The 19,849-nt window shown below is 38.6% G+C and overlaps 1 protein-coding gene across 3 annotated transcripts; it reads right to left on the bottom strand.

Annotated features, from left to right (window-relative positions):
- Window positions 1-3,366: 3,366 nt before the first annotated feature.
- On the bottom strand, window positions 3,367-5,948 carry LOC121805046 (F-box/kelch-repeat protein At3g61590-like). 3 transcript variants are annotated; one of them, XM_042204792.1, is made up of 2 exons: window positions 5,649-5,948; window positions 3,367-4,818 (listed from the first exon to the last, which is right to left on the bottom strand). In XM_042204792.1, the coding sequence occupies exon 2, from the start codon at window positions 4,808-4,810 to the stop codon at window positions 3,593-3,595; it is 1,218 nt and encodes a 405-aa protein (XP_042060726.1). In that variant the 5' UTR covers window positions 4,811-4,818; window positions 5,649-5,948; the 3' UTR covers window positions 3,367-3,592. The 3 variants fall into 3 exon arrangements, with proteins under 3 accessions (XP_042060726.1, XP_042060728.1, XP_042060727.1); XM_042204794.1 differs by lacking the exon at window positions 5,649-5,948 and adding an exon at window positions 5,499-5,516; XM_042204793.1 differs by lacking the exon at window positions 5,649-5,948 and adding an exon at window positions 5,309-5,459.
- Between the last annotated feature and the right edge of the window lie 13,901 nt (window positions 5,949-19,849).

Raw genomic sequence — 19,849 nt, forward strand, 5'->3', positions numbered from 1 at the left:
AGGAAGAAGCAAGCTCCTCAAGGAGCGGCAGACTCTGGAGACGAGCTGAAATCTCTCGGCCATACAGCGGCAGGACGACTTCGGGTCCCTGCTCAGCGTTATCGGTCATCAATTTCAGCAGATCACCGATAAAGGCCGAAAATTGATTGCTCAAAAAGAGTTTCTCCGCGAAAACACGGAGAGCCTCCCCCTGAGCAACCACGGCGGCAGCCTCCCTCTGTTTAGATTGCTCTCTCTGGATGATGAGCTGGTTTTTGGCACGCTGAGCTTCATCCTGAGCCGAGATCCTAGCGGCCCTTGCCTTCTCAAAGTCTGCCCGAGCCTGTTCGGCCTGGTGACGAGCAGCATTCAACTTCCTCTGCATCTCAGCATAATCGTTGGACGCTTTGGAGAGTTCAACGGCGACGAGCTTGGAGAGCATATTGTTCCTCTGAAAATGGAAAAAGGAAAAAGTCAACAGAGGGGCCACAAAAAATATAGGAAAAAAGCAAGGCCAGAAAATCAAGAAGAGAATTCACCTCTACAAAGTCCGTTGGCCATGCAAAAGGCTCACAGACATGTTCCGAAGGGGCCGCCAAGACAATGTCTTTCTCCGGCGCTCTTGGGGGTTTCTGAGTCTTCGCCTTCCCCTTTGCCGAAGTCGATTCCGGCTTTTTTGGATCCGAAGACTGACTCGAAGAGGTCTTCTGCCTCTTCGGATTCTTCTCGGCCTCAGACGCCGAGCTGGTGGCTCTCTGTTTCTCCGGCTCCTTGGATTCGGAGGATTTGCGACCTAGCCTGCTTAGCATGTTCACTGCCAAAAAGCGAGAAAACAAAGTTAGTTTTCGCCGCTAAAGCAGTAAAGCATAAAAAAGAAATCCTCACCCTCAGTCTCTTCGTCCGAAGACGAGGAATCGAACACGAAGTCACCCTTGACGAGCTCAGATTCTGAATACTGTTTCCTAATCATGGGAATCTTATTGAGCTCGCCCTCGAGCTCGTCCAACGGTTCTACCCGAGGATGAGGAATTACGGACTTCGGCCCTCTCCAGGAAAAGTCCGGAGCCGCTGTCCTATTGTAAAAAAAGAAACGATTTTGCCACTTCGGCCATTTGGTTTTACAGAATGCTCTGAAGGGCTGTAAAGGGATCAAGTAAAACCAGGATCCCTTTCTCTTAAACTGAAAGAAATTAAGGATTGCCCTCAAAGACAGATCCTTTTCTAGTCTACGCAGCTCGGCAGCAAAGGCCGATAAGTGCCTCCAAGAATTTGGAGTCACCTGACCTAAAGGAAGTTGAAAAAAATCAAGAAGCTCTACAAAGGCAGGGGGAAGAGGGAAACGAAGCCCGCATTCTAAGCAGGCTTCGTAAACGGTGGCATAACCCTCCGGCGGCGAGTTAGCCCTATGAATGTCGTCGGGAATCACCACTAACCCCCCAGGAAGAAAATATTTTCGGTGTAAGGATATCACAGTATCCTTACTCAAAATGCTGTGAAAATATTCTACCGTCTTCTCCCCGGACCTTTTCCGGCCAGAAGACCCCTCACCCCCCTTCCTACCGCTACCTGATTCAGAAACAGATTCAGAAGAAGAAGACATGATTCTTACTCTCTGATGGTCGAAAGTCTGAAGAAAGTCTTGAAGAAGCGGAAGAAAATTTTTCGAAAAAGGGAGAGAATACAGAAGAAATAATCGCAAAAGTGTTTCCAATGATGAAGAAAGGAAATATTTATCGGATTCGCAAAGGCATTTCAAATCCGTCGCGCCGTTTCAAATCCCACTTTTTCTGGATTCAACGGCCGGATTTACTGTCACATTTAATGCAGACACGCGCATGGCACGTCCCCTGACGTCAGCCTCCCCCTTACATTTATCCAAAATGCCGAAGTGATTCACTTCGCTTTTCGGGGGGGGTGGTGATGGGGTACGAACTAAACAACTAAACCCTAGTTGCGAGCCCAATAACAGTGACGGCCCATCAGCCCAAAACCCAAGAAAGAGTATCAGTTCGGCATGACCAAAGAGTTCGGTTCGGCACAACCAAAGAGTTCGGTCGCAGCCTACAGCTCGGTAAAAGCCAACCAATCAAGCTCTACTCTCAAAACCCAAGAAAGAGTATCAGTTCGGCATGACCAAAGAGTTCGGTTCGGCACAACCAAAGAGTTCGGTCGCAGCCTACAGCTCGGTAAAAGCCAACCAATCAAGCTCTACTCTCAGATCGGCAAAAGAACCAATCAAGCTCTACTCTCAGATCGGCAAAAGCTAATCGGCAAAGTTCAGCAGTTCGGTCTCAGTGTTCGACCGAACAAGGAGATAGTGGACCCATGCAGGATCTCCACGACCTCCATTACACCCACGATCTATTTAGTGGTGTTAAGCAGTTATCAACCATCCACGATCTAGTGAGTGGTGCTGCAAACCACGATCTTAGTTCAATGTATAAATAGAACCTAGATCAGATAGACAGGGGTTAAGCTCTCTAGATCCTGAATCTTATAGCAAATCAGTATTGTAATCTGTAAGCGAGACCAAGCAATACAAATTTGCCCTCTTTTCTTCCCGTGGACGTAGATTTACCTCAGTAAATCGAACCACGTAATTTTCAGTGTTGTGATCATTTATTACTTGCATTTACTCCCATCAAAAATTCGCCACATCATCATGAGGTATGTCCAATTACATTTTTAAATAAGGCGCACATGATATGATAAAATTAGTGTTCAACACATCAAAATGATTTTGGTTTGATGATTGATTATGTGGACCTTTTTTAGTACATTGTAATTTGAAATTTTTATGTATTTTAGGACAAAATGACACTATTTCGATGTAGTTAGACATTCTAACATGGCACCTTCGAATTTAATTTTGGTGAAATTCAATTTTACAGGATTGGCTACACACTAAAAATTTATATATTTTCGGCTATTAACCTTTATAAAAATGACCAAACTTAAATAACAACAGAATGGCTTAAAACTTTCAAGAAAATCTGTCGAAAATGAAGAAGTCAACCCCAGTTAAGAAATTGTTGGGCCCATTTAAAACTAGCCCAATTTGGAGCTCGATTGGAAATGGTCCACATTCTATGTCTCTGGACATAGGCCCCTACTCTATTATTCTTGAATAGTAATAGTAATAGTAATAGTAATAGTAATAATTGTAATAGTAATAATAATTATTATTATCAATGGCTCAATTAAAATGGAGTGAGAGAGAGTTAGTGAGGACTGCAGCCCCATGTGCAGTAAATGGAACTAGCTCTATCTCACACAAAAAAACACAATGAAAGGTTGAACAACACTCTGATAGTCTGATACATCATCCATACCCAATAATGTACCACTTCCCATTAATAGGTGAAACACAGCAGGGGGGAAAAGAAAAGAAAAACAGATAATTCTTCAATCTAAGATTTAGGACAGCAACACAGTGGAAAAAGATACAGACAATAATGTTGACATTTTCACCACTTGTGGATTCAAGATCTGTGAATGTAAAGAATAATGATCTTGGCATGGACATTTTAATCATAGCATTCACCTACACATATTTTGAACTTACAGAAACAATGGCTGCTTCATGTCGAATTGGATTAGATATCAATTAGGGCTAGGGCGCGATTTCAAGTCTTGGTTCGAAGCAGAAGCCGGTGAAGAGCTGAAGGGGGAACCTCTTGATCACAGGGCATTTCTGAGACCATTTCCATTGCTTCTGGTTGAAATCGAAGACAAGAAGCGTGGGCGCCCCGTAACTCTGAATGTATACGAGATCGCCCGTCCCACTGCTGGCGAAGACGTCGTCCAGCTCTCCGAAGCCTTGGAAGTATTTGTGGGGCATCCGGGCTATCTCCTGCCACTCCCTCCCCTTCAGAAGCCAGATCCCAATGCCCTTGATGATGCCTGGTCGGTCGTGTTTCCCGATGCCTCCAACCATCACGAGCTTTTCATTCAGGTTCATCAGGCGGCCGCATGTTAGAGAACACGGCACTGGGATGAAACTCCTCATTAGGAGGCCATAAGGCGACCGGCTTCTGAGGTTATACATGATAAGGCCGTGGCGGTTGTCGGGACCACCGCCTCCGGTGGAGTAGATCAAGAAGTATAATACCCCGTCACATATCACACTCTCGTCACCGGCTCTCCACCCTGTTAAAACCTCTGTCAGCTCCGTCAGCCACTCCCTCGTTTCTGAATCGTAGAGATGGATGGAGAGATCCCACTGCACGAAGTTCTCAGGGACCTGCTTGGATTTGACAATCAAGACGTTGTAACTTTGAGACGCTCTGTTGACTGAGACCGATAAAGCACTGTAGTCCGGAAATTTAGGGCCAGGAGGCTCATCAAGCCCCTTGCAACATTTGGTGATCGGGTTGCATACATACAGCTCGCTCCTGCTATCATTGTCCATGAAGCAGACTAGTCCGCTCGATGAAGCAATGAACCAGTTGGATTTCTCAATGCAGGGGAGGTCGATACCATACCACTTTCGGAGAATGGGATCGTATGCATAACCAATCGGTTCGTCAGAGCTCGTGAACATGAAGTACCAAGGCTTATGTAACAATGCATGAGAATTGTTCCAAAGAAACCTCTTTGATGTCACTATCTCGTGCCATCTTTTGCACACACAACCCGCCCTGAAGATGCTAGCAATGGGGAGATAGGTTAATATCCGTTCCAGTAGATCATCGGGAAGAACTAGATCCATAGAAACAGTAGTAACGTCCCTGTCGGTTTCTTCATTAAGATCTGAGAATGAATCAAATCCCACAGTGCCACTGTCGACGTTGTCAATACAATGACTAACCCATGAGATTTCCTCCTCCATCGTTGAGCCTACGGAAGAAATATTCGATAAGCAAATACACAAGAACCTTTATAACTTCTGTTACATTGCAATAGGTACAATAAACAAAGAACCAATAACATGAATGATATCTCACTTCACACCAACATCTTCTCACAAGATACTAGATTTGAATAACCAATGAAATGAAAAAGCTCTTTCAACTAGCACAAGAAACATATATGGAGTATTTCCATAGATTCCAAAACGTGTGAGAAGAATTGAACCAACAAAAACTATAATATCCTTGTTCAGAGCAAAGATTAAAGAGATTAACTTAGCAAAACTGAAGATCTAAAACAAGAGAGATAAAATGTAGATTTACAACAAAAAGCAGCAATAAATAGATTTGAGCAACACTAAGCGTTGAAAAGCTTCCAAACAAGTACATATCACATTTCATAGGCTATTTAGTATTTACAAAAAGATGAAATCCAGCCACACAATAAAGAGGCAAAGAATATAGAGAGAGGAAAAGACATTAAGAAGAGAGGCTGTAGACCCTTAGCCCTTTGGGCTAAACACACCAATGAGATTGCATTATTTACTATTTCATTTAACAAACGTCTACTTCAAGAATTTCACACCAAACCTTGAAAATTTTGCATTCTCTAAAAAATGAACCAATGTTACCAAACACCCTATATCAGCAGCAACAAGGGAAAATTACCAAACACCCCATACCAATACAAACAAATCGTCAAACTATGAAGAACAGCAATAGCTAGCACAGACAGATCTCAGAACAAGCGCAAAATCCCATCTGAAAAAACAACAAAAAGATAGGATTTTTTTCGCATAAAACATCCTAAGATTGTACCTTTATGAGAAGGGTCACACCAAGAACCTCAAAACCCTCCAGATTCGGTGCGAAACAGAGAGTTATTAAATTAAATGGCCCTAAATTCCAATATATTTTGGTAAGTTGGATCCACCAATGTCACATATATAACCGGGCAGGGAGAGAGAGAGAGAGTATTTTTATGTTCAAATCTAATGAAGTAGACGAAACGACAGAAATGGATGAATGAAAGAGAAGGGCGCATTTTTTTGGTTTTGTTGACATAGATAAAAGTGAGTTTCACTAAGTGTTGAAGTGTTTTTGAAGGAATTTTTCGAGGAATTTTTTTATCGATCCAGGGTTTTTAATGGATGACAGTGAAACCCAAAATTATATATACTCACTTACTTAAAAATTACTAGTAAAATGGAAAATTGTGGGCAGCTTTTTTCATGTTATTTGGTCACAAATGATAAATTTGTAAGAGTGTCCACTATGGGGAGCCCGCGGCTATAGCCGTGGGTTGGGGCGGAGGACGGGCGGGTATAGTGGGGAAGTTGTCCGGAGGGCGGGCGGACAACATTTGGGGGCGGTAGGGGTGGCGGACGCGGGATAGGCGGGGTTAGGGCGAGCCCGCGGCTGGGGAGAATTAGCCGCGCCTATAGGCGCGGCACCCATAGGGGGCGGACAACCGGCGCGGCAGATTCAATTTTGAATTTTTTTTAATTTTTTTATCTACCTCTATAAACATCACTCCCCACCACCTATTTTTCACCATTTTCACAAAATCCATCCACTCACTATCTACAAAACCACTCTCTAAAAATGCACCGAGGCGACGACGAATCACCCGACTCTCAGAATCGGGCTATGGCAGCAATCCATCACATCCGTCGGGCTATCCTTCGCAGCCATCGGGATTTGGCGGTGGCACAGTTTTTAGTTGTATTTTATTTTAATGATTCGTTGTATAATTTTACCGGTTTGCAATACAACGAATATTCGGCCCTAATTACCTCGTTTTCTATTTATTTACACTGCGATTATTTTAATTACAAAATTTGTGGGCTATTGGAGGTGTCCACTAGTGGCGGAAATAGAATTTTGGGGCTATGGACAAAAAATGGGGCGGGGCTATTGGGCGTGTCCGCCTTATAGTGGATACCCTAATGGTGTCTTACTCTATCGCCTTCCATTTTTCTTCCTTGAAATCGTTTTTTTTCGCTTATTACTTTTTTGCCTCGCTACTGCCACTTATTTCCATTTCTATCGTCGAGGTAATTATGAAAATCGTATCAAATAGTATTATTATTACTATTATATAATTAAAATATCGTCAAAATTACTCGGTTCCGACACCAAATATGTGTCTCCAATAATTAAATAAATGTATGCATCCAATATCGTCTAATTTACTCTTTTTATTCTTAATTGTTGTAGAATAAATATACAATCTGAAAACGGTTATATAATCGAAATTGAAGGGAGAAAAGGAAAAATGAAGTAAATATTAGGTCATGGTCTCATGGGATATGGACTTTTTGACATTTGATGATTCATTTATTCAAATCGAACTTATCCTTTTTAATTTCCAAGTTCCAAAACCTTTTTTTTATTGAAACTGGGTTCCATCTTTTCTTGCATCAATTTTTTTAATCAAGATTTCGTAGACATTTAGCGTTGAGAAATTTGAGTTTTTATGTATTTTTGCTTTAGATTTATTCATTAGAATGCGTTTTCATGCAAATTGTTTCAAATTAACAGTATAAAAACTAACGGCTGAATATTTGTCTTGGCTTTACACGTGAATTGATATTTGAAATTTATAGTAAGTAGTTAGTAGGTAAACTGTAATAAAGTAAAGTCTATTTGAATTTAAATATTAGGAGTAATAAAATACTACAGCTGTATTTGTAATATGTTTGTGTAGCGCGTGAAAAAAAATTGTAGTGTCAATTTTTTTCTGATATATTATGATCTCAATTTATTAAGTATTTTGTAATTGATTTGATAGTTTTCATCAAACTATTAGTTTATTATAGTGGATTTAAAATTCTCTCAAATCAATAGCTCGATTTTTTTTGTACTAAGTTTATAGCTCTTTTTTTTTAAGTTTATAGCCTTGAGGCTCCTAACTTTGATTTAGTTTATTTTATAGGTTGAAGTTTAAAAACATTTTAGACCCCAATTTGAGAAAAGAATCCGAAAAATTCTTTTGTTTATTTTTATAATTTTGGTATATTCGTTTTCAACAAGAACAAGGTTTCGCCCTTATAATGCATCAATGATAATAAGATACTATCTTTTTATCCCTTCAAAACTTTTTATTGTAGAAAATTAAAATAAATTTTGGACATGTAATTAAAAATTAATAAACTCTATAATTCAATAACTTTAAATACAGTCGAGACATTTCGTCAAATGTGCATGCTTTTACGGTTTTACCTAACCTCTCTATGCATCGAACTTTCAGTGGAACAACATTTTTTTATCTCTAATATTTTTCATTTGACATTAAGAATGGTAGGTTTGTCAAATACTATTTATTTGTTGCGTAAATATTGTCTCTATGTGGTAGAAAATTGATAAGAAAGAAAAATAGATTATATTTTTCGTGTTGGATTAGTGAAGACCTGGGCAAAAATCCTGAGGGGGCAAATTCAGTTCATTTTCACAATTAATAATATTTTACAAACCGTTTTCTAAAAAGAGCTGGATAATATTTTATTGAAATAAGCACATGATGAGGTAGAAAATAAAAATGAAAAAGTTTTAAATTTTTATGTTTGAAGAATTAAAGTGATAAAGTTTGATGTGTATAAAATCTGGAATCACATGTTACACGCGATTGATTAACACAAATATTGCACCCTTTGGCTTTGGGTAAGTTGTTGAGAAATCTAGTTAAGTACTAGTATGTATTCAAATTTTATAATATGATATGATTTAAATGGAAACCATCAAATATTAGAGAAAGTTACGGTCGAATTTTTGTTTTGGTAAGCATGAATGTGACTTGCAATAAAGAATAAGGTATTTTCGAATAGTGCGTATAGAACTTCCAAGAAGTTGTAAATTTAATAATTAATATATTTGTTGAGAATGTGATTATGTGATGTATCATGTATCAAGACAAAAAAAATAATTATTATAATTTCACATAGTTAATCAACATCAATTGTTTGTCAGTACTGCAACAATAATTTTAATGGCGCCAACCCACAGGTCAATTAATGTGGGTTAATTTTTCATTAAAGAATAAAAATTGAGGTGTACATCAAAATCAAATTGATTGGAGCAGAACACGATTATTTAATGCTTGACTTTCATCGCACTATATATAGAGTTTTAGCTACAAAACTTTACCGAACATCATTTATTTTTTAATTAAGTTGATTTTCCAGTAATTTTATTCATTTATTTTTATAGACAACTCGAGCTTTAATTTTGTGAAACTCGCATGCATAAAATTGATATTTGTGATATTGAATCAAGACTAATTAAATATATAGTCCCATGTAGCATAATTTATTAAGTTGTTAAAAAAGATAAACTAAAAGTGATCAATTACTCCAAGTAATTTTATATATTAGCCTAAAAAGGTATTTGCATCACTACAGACTGATATTTTAAATTTTTTAATTACATAGTGTTATTAATTTTAGTAAAGTAATTAAAACGGCTAAACCGTATAAAAACAAAAGAACGAATAAAAGTTCGTTCATGGAATATGCTATCCAATGCAAATCCCAATAAATTCGACTTAACATTTAAACAAATAATATCACTTTCAACTGGATAGTGATGACGGCAACAAAACTCTTATTTAATCAAATCAAACTGGATTCATGAAACAGGCAAAATCTTATTAGGTAGAAAATTTATCAATTTATGCCCCTATCAATAATTTTTATGTTATGTAATAATAAATTATTAAAATTGCAGATTATATACTATGAAAAAGAAATGAAATTTATAACCACTAGCACATTAAACAAGTCAGGACTCATGTCTCACTTTTTATTTCAATTCTGTAATGACTCATTCTCTTTTCTATTTTTGTCCTTTTACAATTGTTTCCAAAATACGAACCACGTTCATCCAAAATTTTATATAAAATGTCATTTTGTCACACACAAACACATACATATGGAATGAGACTTAAATTAAGAATGTATGACACTTGAGTGGTGGCTAGGGTCAAGTTGATCGATCCACTCTTTAACGAAAGTTTTTCCCTTTTGTTTGGACACTTTCTTATTGATTAATACGTAAAGAAAGGTTGCATTTTTCCCCCTTAATTAGTACTACCACGATCACAATTTGTGATTTTACCCATTTAATTAGTACTAGTATATAAACTAGTATATATTTTTTTCGTAATTAAAATACCATATTACCATGTGACTTCTATACACGAACAATCTTAGCATTGATAAGCACCGATAATACGGGAATAACAAAAAGTATTTATAGTAGGTTAATGATATTTCATGTTAATTAGATCATATTTCAATCTCCAAACTCGGGTTTTGGGGAGATACAAACGAGTGATGTAAAATAGCCACATTATGACTACTTACATACCTTTAAAAAGAAAACAATATAATTGAAAAAAAAAACTAATTTTATTACAGTTTAGTTTTGTAAAAAAATGTAATTTTAAACAACTAATAACTTATTAAAATTAAAAAATACTAGTTTTGCCTTCATAATAACTTATTTAGAGATAAATCTAGTTACTCCTTAATAATATTACGAAATGAATCTTGTTGACCTTTCATTCCAATAATGTTACTAACTCATTTTAACACTTTTGACAGAGAATTTTTAACACAATGACGCCGAATTCCTACAAAAATGACCGAACCAGGAGAACACGAAAAGAACCATAGTTTCTTGAATATCAATTAAATGTCAAAATAAAAAAATTACATCTAAAAAATATTTCCACAATATTTGTGGGTTCTAAAATTTTGTGAAACCCTAAATGATTAAAATATAATAAAACTTTTGAAAAATTATAAGTTGATGCTTCGCTCCTCAAACAACATCGGATGGACAAATTCCATTGTGCACCAACACTTTCACAACAAACTCCTAAGTTCGATTTTCTTGTGTTTCGTGTTCGAATTTAGACATTATGAAATATTTGAATTTTTCCGAGATAATTGTATCATAGATACACGACAGATTATTTGCACGTACTAGGATATAATTGCACAAACTAGCATATTTCTTTTTGTAAATCCGATTGAATTTATTATACTTCTTCCGTCCCATAAAAATATGGGCATATGATATGACACGATAATTAATACAAAATTGGTAAAGTAAGAGAAATGAGGGGAATGATCGTTAAAGTAATGTTAGTAGATAGTGAGACACACATCATTATTGGTGTTTTAATGAGGTATCAGTTGTAATAATATGACGTATAGGGGGAATAAATTAGATACTTTTTCCATAAATGGAAATGACCATATTTTTATGCAATGGACGAAAATGGAAATTGCATATTTTTATGAGACAGAGAGAGTATATATTTTTCAATTTTCAGTAAATATTAGTAGTATATCGTACTTACTTTATTTACCGACTGTTTAGTTACAAACTTTTTAGTTGAACAATGAAAGTAGAAGAATACTAGTACTACTGTTTATTTCATGGAGTTTTTATAATTATCATTTTTGGTATGAAAAAGTGGGCAGGTGTTGGTGGTTTGGATTTGCGGGGTCCTTTTCCAGATTTACCACATCTAAAAACCACTACCAAGATTTTCAAGAAAAACATGGATCCACAATCCACATGTTTGTTTTCAATTTCATCATTTTTCGATTGACCATATATTTTACACTCATACTCATAAATATATTTATTAAGAAATATCAGTATGAAAATTTATACAAAAAGTCTTTTTATTTATCGACCACTGAATTTTACTCCATCTAGAACAAATTTGTGGGTTGGACTTCGGGATAAAGAATTTAGAAAATAAATCTAAATACTAAAAGAATATGTCGGCGACCTAAAAATTTAAAGTATTGTAGCATTGTAAATGACACGTGTCGGAATTACAAGCCCAGAATACACTAATTGCTTAATGAGAAAAAATTAGTAGTGGTTGATTGATAGATTGTGAAGCGTCGCCCTTTTTGCGTATTTTAATATTTTATGGTATTTTTAAGGCATTAAATTTGATACACTCAGAGTGTCCACAATGGGGGAACCGCGGCCCGTGGCTCGGTGCGCGGCTCCCCATTGCAGAGGCCGAGAGCCGGGGCCCTAGGGCGAGAGACGTGGCTGAGCCGCGGCCGCGGCCTTCACGCGGCTGAGCCGTGTGAGCCGCGGCCCTCCATTGCATCGAGCCGCGTTTCCCGGCTGGGCCGCGGATTATAATTATTTTTTTTAATTTCGAAATTTTTTTATAAATATACACTCTCATTTCCATTTTTTCACTTCATTCTACACTTTCAATCCCTTCAGTTTACACTCTCAAACACTACAAAATGCAAGGTGGACCCTATCACCAAGATGATGTACTACGACCTCATTCTTAGGTTGAGGTCGAAGTTGGGCTTCTCCGATGGGTCGGCGATGGGCGAAGCAAGCGGCAGTGGGGCCGGTGTCGGCGGCGGTGGAGGAGGTGAAGAAGATGTGACGGATTCCGATGACGCTACCGAGTAGTTAGCGATGGCGTTTTTTTATCTTTTTATGTTGTGTTTTTTAAAAAATTTCGTTTTATAATTTTCCCCTATAAAAAAAACGACGAAAATTTATCTATAATTCGTAACTTTATTAAATTGTGTTAGATCCCAAATTATTAGTCTACAAAAATTTAATATAGTTAAATTAAAAAATAACATTAAAAAAGAAAATAAATTAAAATTTTTTTAAAGGGCCACATTTGGTGGCCTTTGTTATTTTTGTTATAATTTTGACTTTTACCATTGTGAAGGCCACAAGAGAGCCCCGAATGGTGGCCGGATCACATTTGGTGGCCTTTGAAGACCACCATTGTGGACACTCTCAAAATAAATTTTCAATCACAAATATCATTGTTATCGGCACATAGTTCACTCACTTCAATGTGCTTCAAATTTCAATAGTGATATGTTGAAATCGATTGAAACATGGGTGCCGACTTGCCGACGTCCATACATAAATCACTCAAATTAGTACTACTAAATAATTAGAATTTTTGATTGAAATATTAATTCGAGTTTTTTTGTAGTATTTTTTAACCTAGAGAAATCGATTGTTTTATGAAAAAATATTTGATTTTACCCATTCAATTTGTTATTTTAATAAAAATGTACTTCCTCCGTCCGTCATTTATAGTCTCAGTTTGACTCGACACATATTTTAAGAAATTGATTGATTTTTATAAAAAAAGTTAAAATGAGTTAATAGAATGTTGATTCCACTTTTATATATTGATTTTATAATGGAATGTGAATGTAAGTGTTAGTTGAATGGTAAGTTCCATTTATCTAAAATGAAAAAGTAAATTGGATTTTAAATTGGGAACATTTCAAAATAGCAAAATAAGAAAAAAATGGAAGGAGTATCAATTTCAAGGCAATTATAAAAAAATATTAAACATTTAAATTTTTTGCTTAAAAACAAGTTATCAAAATATTTTTGTCCCATAAATATTTCAACGTTTATGCAAATTTTATGGGCGATTTGGTTCAGATTTTTTATGGAGCATTTTTATTGTTATAATTAAAATAAATATTGAGTGCTAATATTTAACATTTTTTACTATAAAATATCAAAATTATAAAATTATTACCTTTTAATATTTGTGTTTATTTTTCTCTAAAAAAATTAGACCCTGTACGACTTCTCTTAATTGCAGCATAAAACAATGTTTAAGGGGCTGCTAAGACCATCTCCAAGCATACTCCAAAAATGAGTTTTGGTGTAGAAATATTCTCTAATCATACATCAAACTCAAACTCATTTTGAGTGTTTGTTGTGAAACAACACCAAATATGGTGTTACAGCAAAAATTTTGTGAGACAAAAACTAAAAAATAGTGTAAATTTTGAATTTTATGTGTATGGTTGGAGTAAAACTACTTTTTGGTGTGATATATACTCAAAAATAAGTTTGAGTTTTGGTGTAAATGGTTGGAGATGGGGTAATAAATGAAAACAATTAACGCTTTTACTTGAGCGGCGGGTTTTTTTTTTCCCTTCCGTTTTACTCCTATTTACATAATACTCCCTCCGTCCCGCACTACTCGCACTTATTTCCTTTTTGGGCGTCCCAAGTTACTTGCACTCTTTCCATTTTTAGTAAAAAATTTCACCTACAGCCGTCATTTTTTACTTTCATATATACTCATTCCTTAATCTCAGAGCCGAAAAGGAAATGAGCGAGTAGCCCGGGACGGAGGGAGTACTACTTATAACCCAAAGATATTCAATAAATCATCATAATATATGGCTGCGCCTCTCATATTCTGACACCTGTCCGATTACATTATTGACTTTTCTTGTTGTGGCGAACATAAGTCAAGTAAGGTCATGTCTTAAATATGGTTACTGTGTGTTGTTTAGGTATTTGATTGTATTGGTTCTTGAATAATGCAGGTGAAAAAACCACCAAAAACTTGAACATAATGATCGAACTTTTCGAAACCACCAATGTACACTTAACTAAAAAAATTAGACAAAGGATTACTATAAATAAGAGAATTTGGTAAAAGTAATTAATGTGTCGCTATTCGTTTATCCTTACCTTGTCGTCCTAAATCATTGAAATTGAAGTAAGCACGGTTTTATTTTTAGATTGTTTATCACTCACATAAAAACACTTCATGTCCAATGTAGAAATATAATGTTTTTTCAACATGAGCTATACATCTAAACATTAAATTTGATACATCGAGAGAATAATTTGTAGGAGTATATATATTTTTGAAATGATAAAGACTTTTGATAATAATTTACCTAAAATATTAAACTTTTTATAATATGATATATATACACGTATTTTTTAAATCATTGTAGAGGCATAAGTGTACCAATACTCGTTGTAATTGTATAAGTTGAAGAGGAAAGCCAAGAATAGAAATTTTGTAATTAACATAGAGAACTGACAAAGATTATGCTAAAATCGATTCTTCCATATAGAGGAAATCTCGTCATTAACAAGGAGACCGTGTAAATTATTTTTACGTTGCGCCGTCGGTGCACCCATTTATGTGAAAATGGATTTTAATTTCAAGGGCATATGACAAGATATGTATCGGCCCGATTTAAAACATTTATAGTAATACTCCAGTAATTTTTTATTCAATTTTAGTTTTGTTTGATTTTTATAAGGGGATCCATTCCCATTATAATTCACGCATCAATACAGTTTATTGAAAATTCAAAGATAATTGGAATTAAATGTAAGTGACGAAAATGTGAGAAATGATTGAAAACTCTACTTGGGAGTACTACTATTTTGGAAACATTATTGAAGAAATTAATCGGATCAAAATAACTAAATTGGGAGTTGATGGGGTACGTACTAAACAAGCCCAATAGCAGTGACGGCCCATCAGCCCAAGGAAGAGTATCAGTTCGGCATTACCAAAGAGTTCGGCCCCAGCCTACAGTTCGGTAAAAGCCGACCAATCAAGCTCTACTCTCAGATCGGCAAAAGCTGCTCGGCAATAGTTCAGCAGTTCGGTCTCAGTATTCAACCGAACTGGGAGATAGTAGACTCATGCAGAACCTCCACGACCTCCACTACACGATCTATTTAGTGGTGTCAACTCATGCAGGATCTCATGCAGAATAGCGGACCAAACAAAGAGATAGTGGACCCATGCAGGATCTCATGACCTCCACGACATCCACGACCTAATTAGTGATGATGTAAGCCACGACCTAATTAGTGATGATGTAAGCCACGACCTAATTAGTGATGATGTAAGCCACGACCTAGTTAGTGGTGATGCAAGCCACGATCTTAGTTCAATGTATAAATAGAACTTAGATCAGATAGACTAAAAAAAAAAGCTCTCTAGACATCAAAGATCATATAGCAAGTCTGTATTTGTAAGCTGTAAACCAGATCAAGCAATACAATCTTGCCCTCCTTTCTTCCCGTGGACGTAGATTTACCTCAGTAAATCGAACCACGTAATTCCTTGTGTCGTGATCTATATTTTCTTTTACCCGCATTTGTCACCATCAAAAATTCGCCCAATCATCACTGGCGCCGTCTGTGGGAAACAGAGAACCAAATCTGTGATAAAAGCGAGTTTTTGATCCTCTTCCACCAAAAAAATGCATACCAGATCACATAACACCCATAATACCGTTCGTGATAACAATGAGGAAGCTAGTCCAGCCCGCAGGTCTGGAAAACAGCCTCGGGAGAAATCTACTTCCAGTTCTCACGGAGAAGGAACAAGCCGCTCAAAGACTCATCGCACCGAGTCTTCCCAGCAGCCCGATTTGAACGAGGCTGTCAAGTTGTTTTTGGCCGAGAAGCAGGAAGAATTCTTAATTTTCCTGCAAAAGGGCCAAAAGTCGGAGACGAAAACGGTGGATTCTCCCTCCTCATCCAGACATGAAAGTCACTACCGCAGTAGTGCCGTGTCTTCCAGGAAGAAGAATCCTCAACCCCGACATGTTCCTGTTCCTCCTCGGTACCGGAATCACAGGAGAACTCCATCTCCTCCATACCGAAGAGATGTCGGGTTCGCCATGTACGGAGCATTGAAGACTCCGTTCTCGGACGATATCACCCGAACTCCCTTGCCACAGAACTACCGAACTCCGTCGATGACTTATGACGGGTTAGTGAATCCTCATGACTTCCTGGGACGCTATCAGTATAACATGGCGAACCAGGGTCTCAATGAGGTCCATATGTGCAAGCTGTTTCCCGAGCTGCTTATCGGGAACGCAAGAAGGTGGTTCGATAGCCTCCCCCAAGGCAGCATTAGATCTTACCGAGATCTAATGGATGCTTTCCACAGGAGGTTCTTTCAGAAAGCGGAAGCCCGAATCACTTCGGCTCAGCTGCTTTCTATACGTCAAGGTCGCGACGAAAAGATCAGCGACTTTATGACGAGATTCCACAAGGAATGCCTACAAGTAGATGATCTCAATGATCTACTTGTCATTTCGGCATTCCAAAATGGAATCCTGCCCGGAGCTCTCTACAGAAAGCTCGTGGAATGCAGTCCGCAAACAGCTCAAGAGATGTGGGACATTGCGGACCAGTTCTCCCGTGCCGATGAGGCAGACCGTCGCAAACGGTCTTTAGACAGCTCATCCCGAGGAGACAGGAGGAAGCCCGATCATAGCGATCAGGGACATCCTCGCCGAACTCCTTTTGGCGATCAGGGACATCCTCGCCGAACTCCTTTTGAAAGGATTCAAAGGACTCCAGTGCAAGACCGATTAGGGCCACGTCTCAATCCTGAGAAGCCGCCCGCTCAGTTCGTACCATTGAACAAGTCGAGAGCGGAAATTTTCGAACTGCATTCCGATATGTTCGAAAAACCAAAGCGGATGGCGAAATCGGCCGCGCGTCGACCTCAGGATCAATATTGCTCCTTCCATCAAGACCACGGTCACGATACCGAGGAGTGCCGACATTTGGCTGCAGGTATTGATGCTCTTGTGAAAGCAGGGACGTTAAAAAAATACCAAAGCAAGCAGCCGAAAAAGAACAAAAAGCAGAGAGGTGCGAACTGCGCTCCTCAGGATCCGAAAAAGCAACAGGACCCCGAAGATGATGACGAGCTGCAATATGATGGAGTAATCCTGACTATTGATGCTCTCCCTGCCGGGAAGACTAAATCGTCCCTGAAGTCAGAGCGCAGAGGCTTCAATCGAGAGGAGCCAACGCATAAAAGGCTGAAGCAGGACGAAGTGATTACATTTTCAGATGCAGATCCCGTCCCGGCCATCTCTCCTCATCAAGACGCTATTGTCATCCAAGCCGGAGTGGCAAACAAACTGATCCACAGAGTGTTTGTGGATACCGGAGCGTCAGTCAGCATTCTTTTTAAAGAATGTTTCGATAAACTAGAAGTAGATCCAGCTCGGCTCAGTCCGGCTCCACTTCCTCTGAAAAGTTTCGCCCAGGAGGACACCCGCCCTGAAGGTATTATCAGCCTTCCGATCACGGTGGGAAAAGCGCCTACAAGCTCCAGTACGATGATCGAGTTCTTTGTGGTAAAAGCTCGGTCCCCGTACAACATCATCTTGGGAAGAGACTGGCTCAACGCAGTTCGGGCCGTTTGCTCTACTTATCACCTCACCATCAAGATTCCCACTAAAGGTGGGATAGCGGTCATCCGAGGTGATCAAAAGAGAGCAAAAGAGTGTCTGCAGATTGCGCTTAAAAGTGCCGAGCAATCAGATCGGCATCATCAAGCATAGCAATCACAGCAGCCGGAGTCAGAGGCAAGCGAAATGACCGAAGTCACACCAGAGTCGAACTCAATGACCGTTCAGTTATACGAAGATGATCCATCCAGAACGGTCAAGATCGGTTTCGCGGGAACGCCTCTACTCCGGGAAAAGACCATCCAGCTCCTCAAGGAGTACAAAGATGTCTTTGCATGGTCTCCGTTGGACATGACCGGAGTGCCCCCTGAGGTAATCACTCATCGGTTAAATATTGATCCTTCAGTCCGGCCTATAAAACAGAAGCAAAGACTCTTTGCGGCAGAAAGAAATCAAGTCATCCATGACGAAGTCCGCCAATTACTGAAAGCGGATGTATTATTCGAGGTGAAATATCCTTCTTGGGTGGCCAATCCTGTGATGATCAAGAAAAAAGAAGGAGGATGGCGGATGCGCATAGATTTTACCGATCTAAACAAGCATTGTCCTAAAGATTGCTATCCCCTTCCGAACATAGATAAAAAAGTAGAAGCTTTGATCGGCTTCGAAATTTTCTGTTTTCTTGATTTATACAAAGGCTACCACCAAGTTTTAATGGATGAGAATGATGCTTCAAAAACGGCTTTCATTACTGACTTCGGCATCTTTGCTTATAAAAAGATGCCATTCGGTTTAAAGAATGCCGGAGCCACATATCAAAGGATGGTAGATAAGCTTTTTCGGCATTTGATCGGAAAAGAGGTTGAAGTGTATGTTGACGACATAGTCGTCAAAAGCAGAAGCACTTCAGAGTACGAAGACAACCTCAAATCCACTCTCGACGTGCTCAAAAAAGCCAACCTCAAACTCAATCCCCAAAAATGTACCTTTTTGGTAGATTCGGGAAAGTTTCTGGGTTGTTGGGTTTCAAAGGACGGACTCAAGGCAAATCCCTCAAAAATTCAAGTTGTTCAGAACATGGCGATGCCGAAGTCCATACATGATGTGCAAAGGCTAACTGGATGTCTAGCCGCACTGAATAGATTCCTTTCCCAAGCAGCCGAAAAGCAACTTCCGTTCTTCAAAGTGTTGAAAAAGGCACCAAAGTTTGAGTGGGGAGCCGAGCAGAAAAAGGCTTTTGACGAGCTCAAAAGTTATTTAGCCAAGCTTCCAATTCTCTCTGCTCCAACAGATGCCGAAGTGATATTCTTATACTTAGCGGCATCAGATCAAACCATTAGCGCGGTGCTTGTACGAGAAGAAGGCCTAAAGCAGCTTCCCATCTACTTTACAAGCCGAGCATTAAGAGGTCCAGAAACAAGGTATCAACCTCTGGAAAAAATTGCTCTGGCGTTAGTAAATGCAGCAAGGAGACTGCGGCCATACTTCTATGCTCACAAGGTATGCGTCTTAACCGATCTGCCACTTCGGCAAGTTTTGACCAAGCCAGAAGCATCAGGCAGAATCGCCAAATGGGCCATAGAGTTGGGAGAACACTCAATCGAATACCTACCTCGGAAAGCCATCAAGGGACAAGCCTTGGCAGATTTTCTTACAGAGGCAAAGTTCGATCAAGTAATCCCTGTCATTGCCGAACAGAAAAATTCTGCCAATACCGAACTAGCACAGCCCCTGGAATCCGAAGTAGAGCCGCCGGATTGCTGGAGCGGATTCGTAGATGGAGCTTCAAATAAAACGGGAAGTGGAGCTGGTATTCTACTTATCGCTCCCGACGGACACGAGGTAACTTATTCACTTCGGTTCTTGTTCCCAACCACTAATAACGAAGCCGAATACGAAGCTCTCCTTGCCGGACTCCAGCTAGCGCAAAGTCTATTTATCAAGTCTCTCAAAATCCATTGTGATTCACAAGTCATAGTGAATCAC

The sequence above is a fragment of the Salvia splendens genome, chromosome 5 (assembly GCF_004379255.2).
Source record: "Salvia splendens isolate huo1 chromosome 5, SspV2, whole genome shotgun sequence".
Classification (NCBI taxonomy): domain Eukaryota; kingdom Viridiplantae; phylum Streptophyta; class Magnoliopsida; order Lamiales; family Lamiaceae; genus Salvia; species Salvia splendens.

Bases quoted from the DNA above. Each gene is read 5' to 3' on its own strand.
- LOC121805046 (XM_042204792.1), bottom strand. From the start codon at position 4,810: ATGGAGGAGGAAATCTCATGGGTTAGTCATTGTATTGACAACGTCGAC.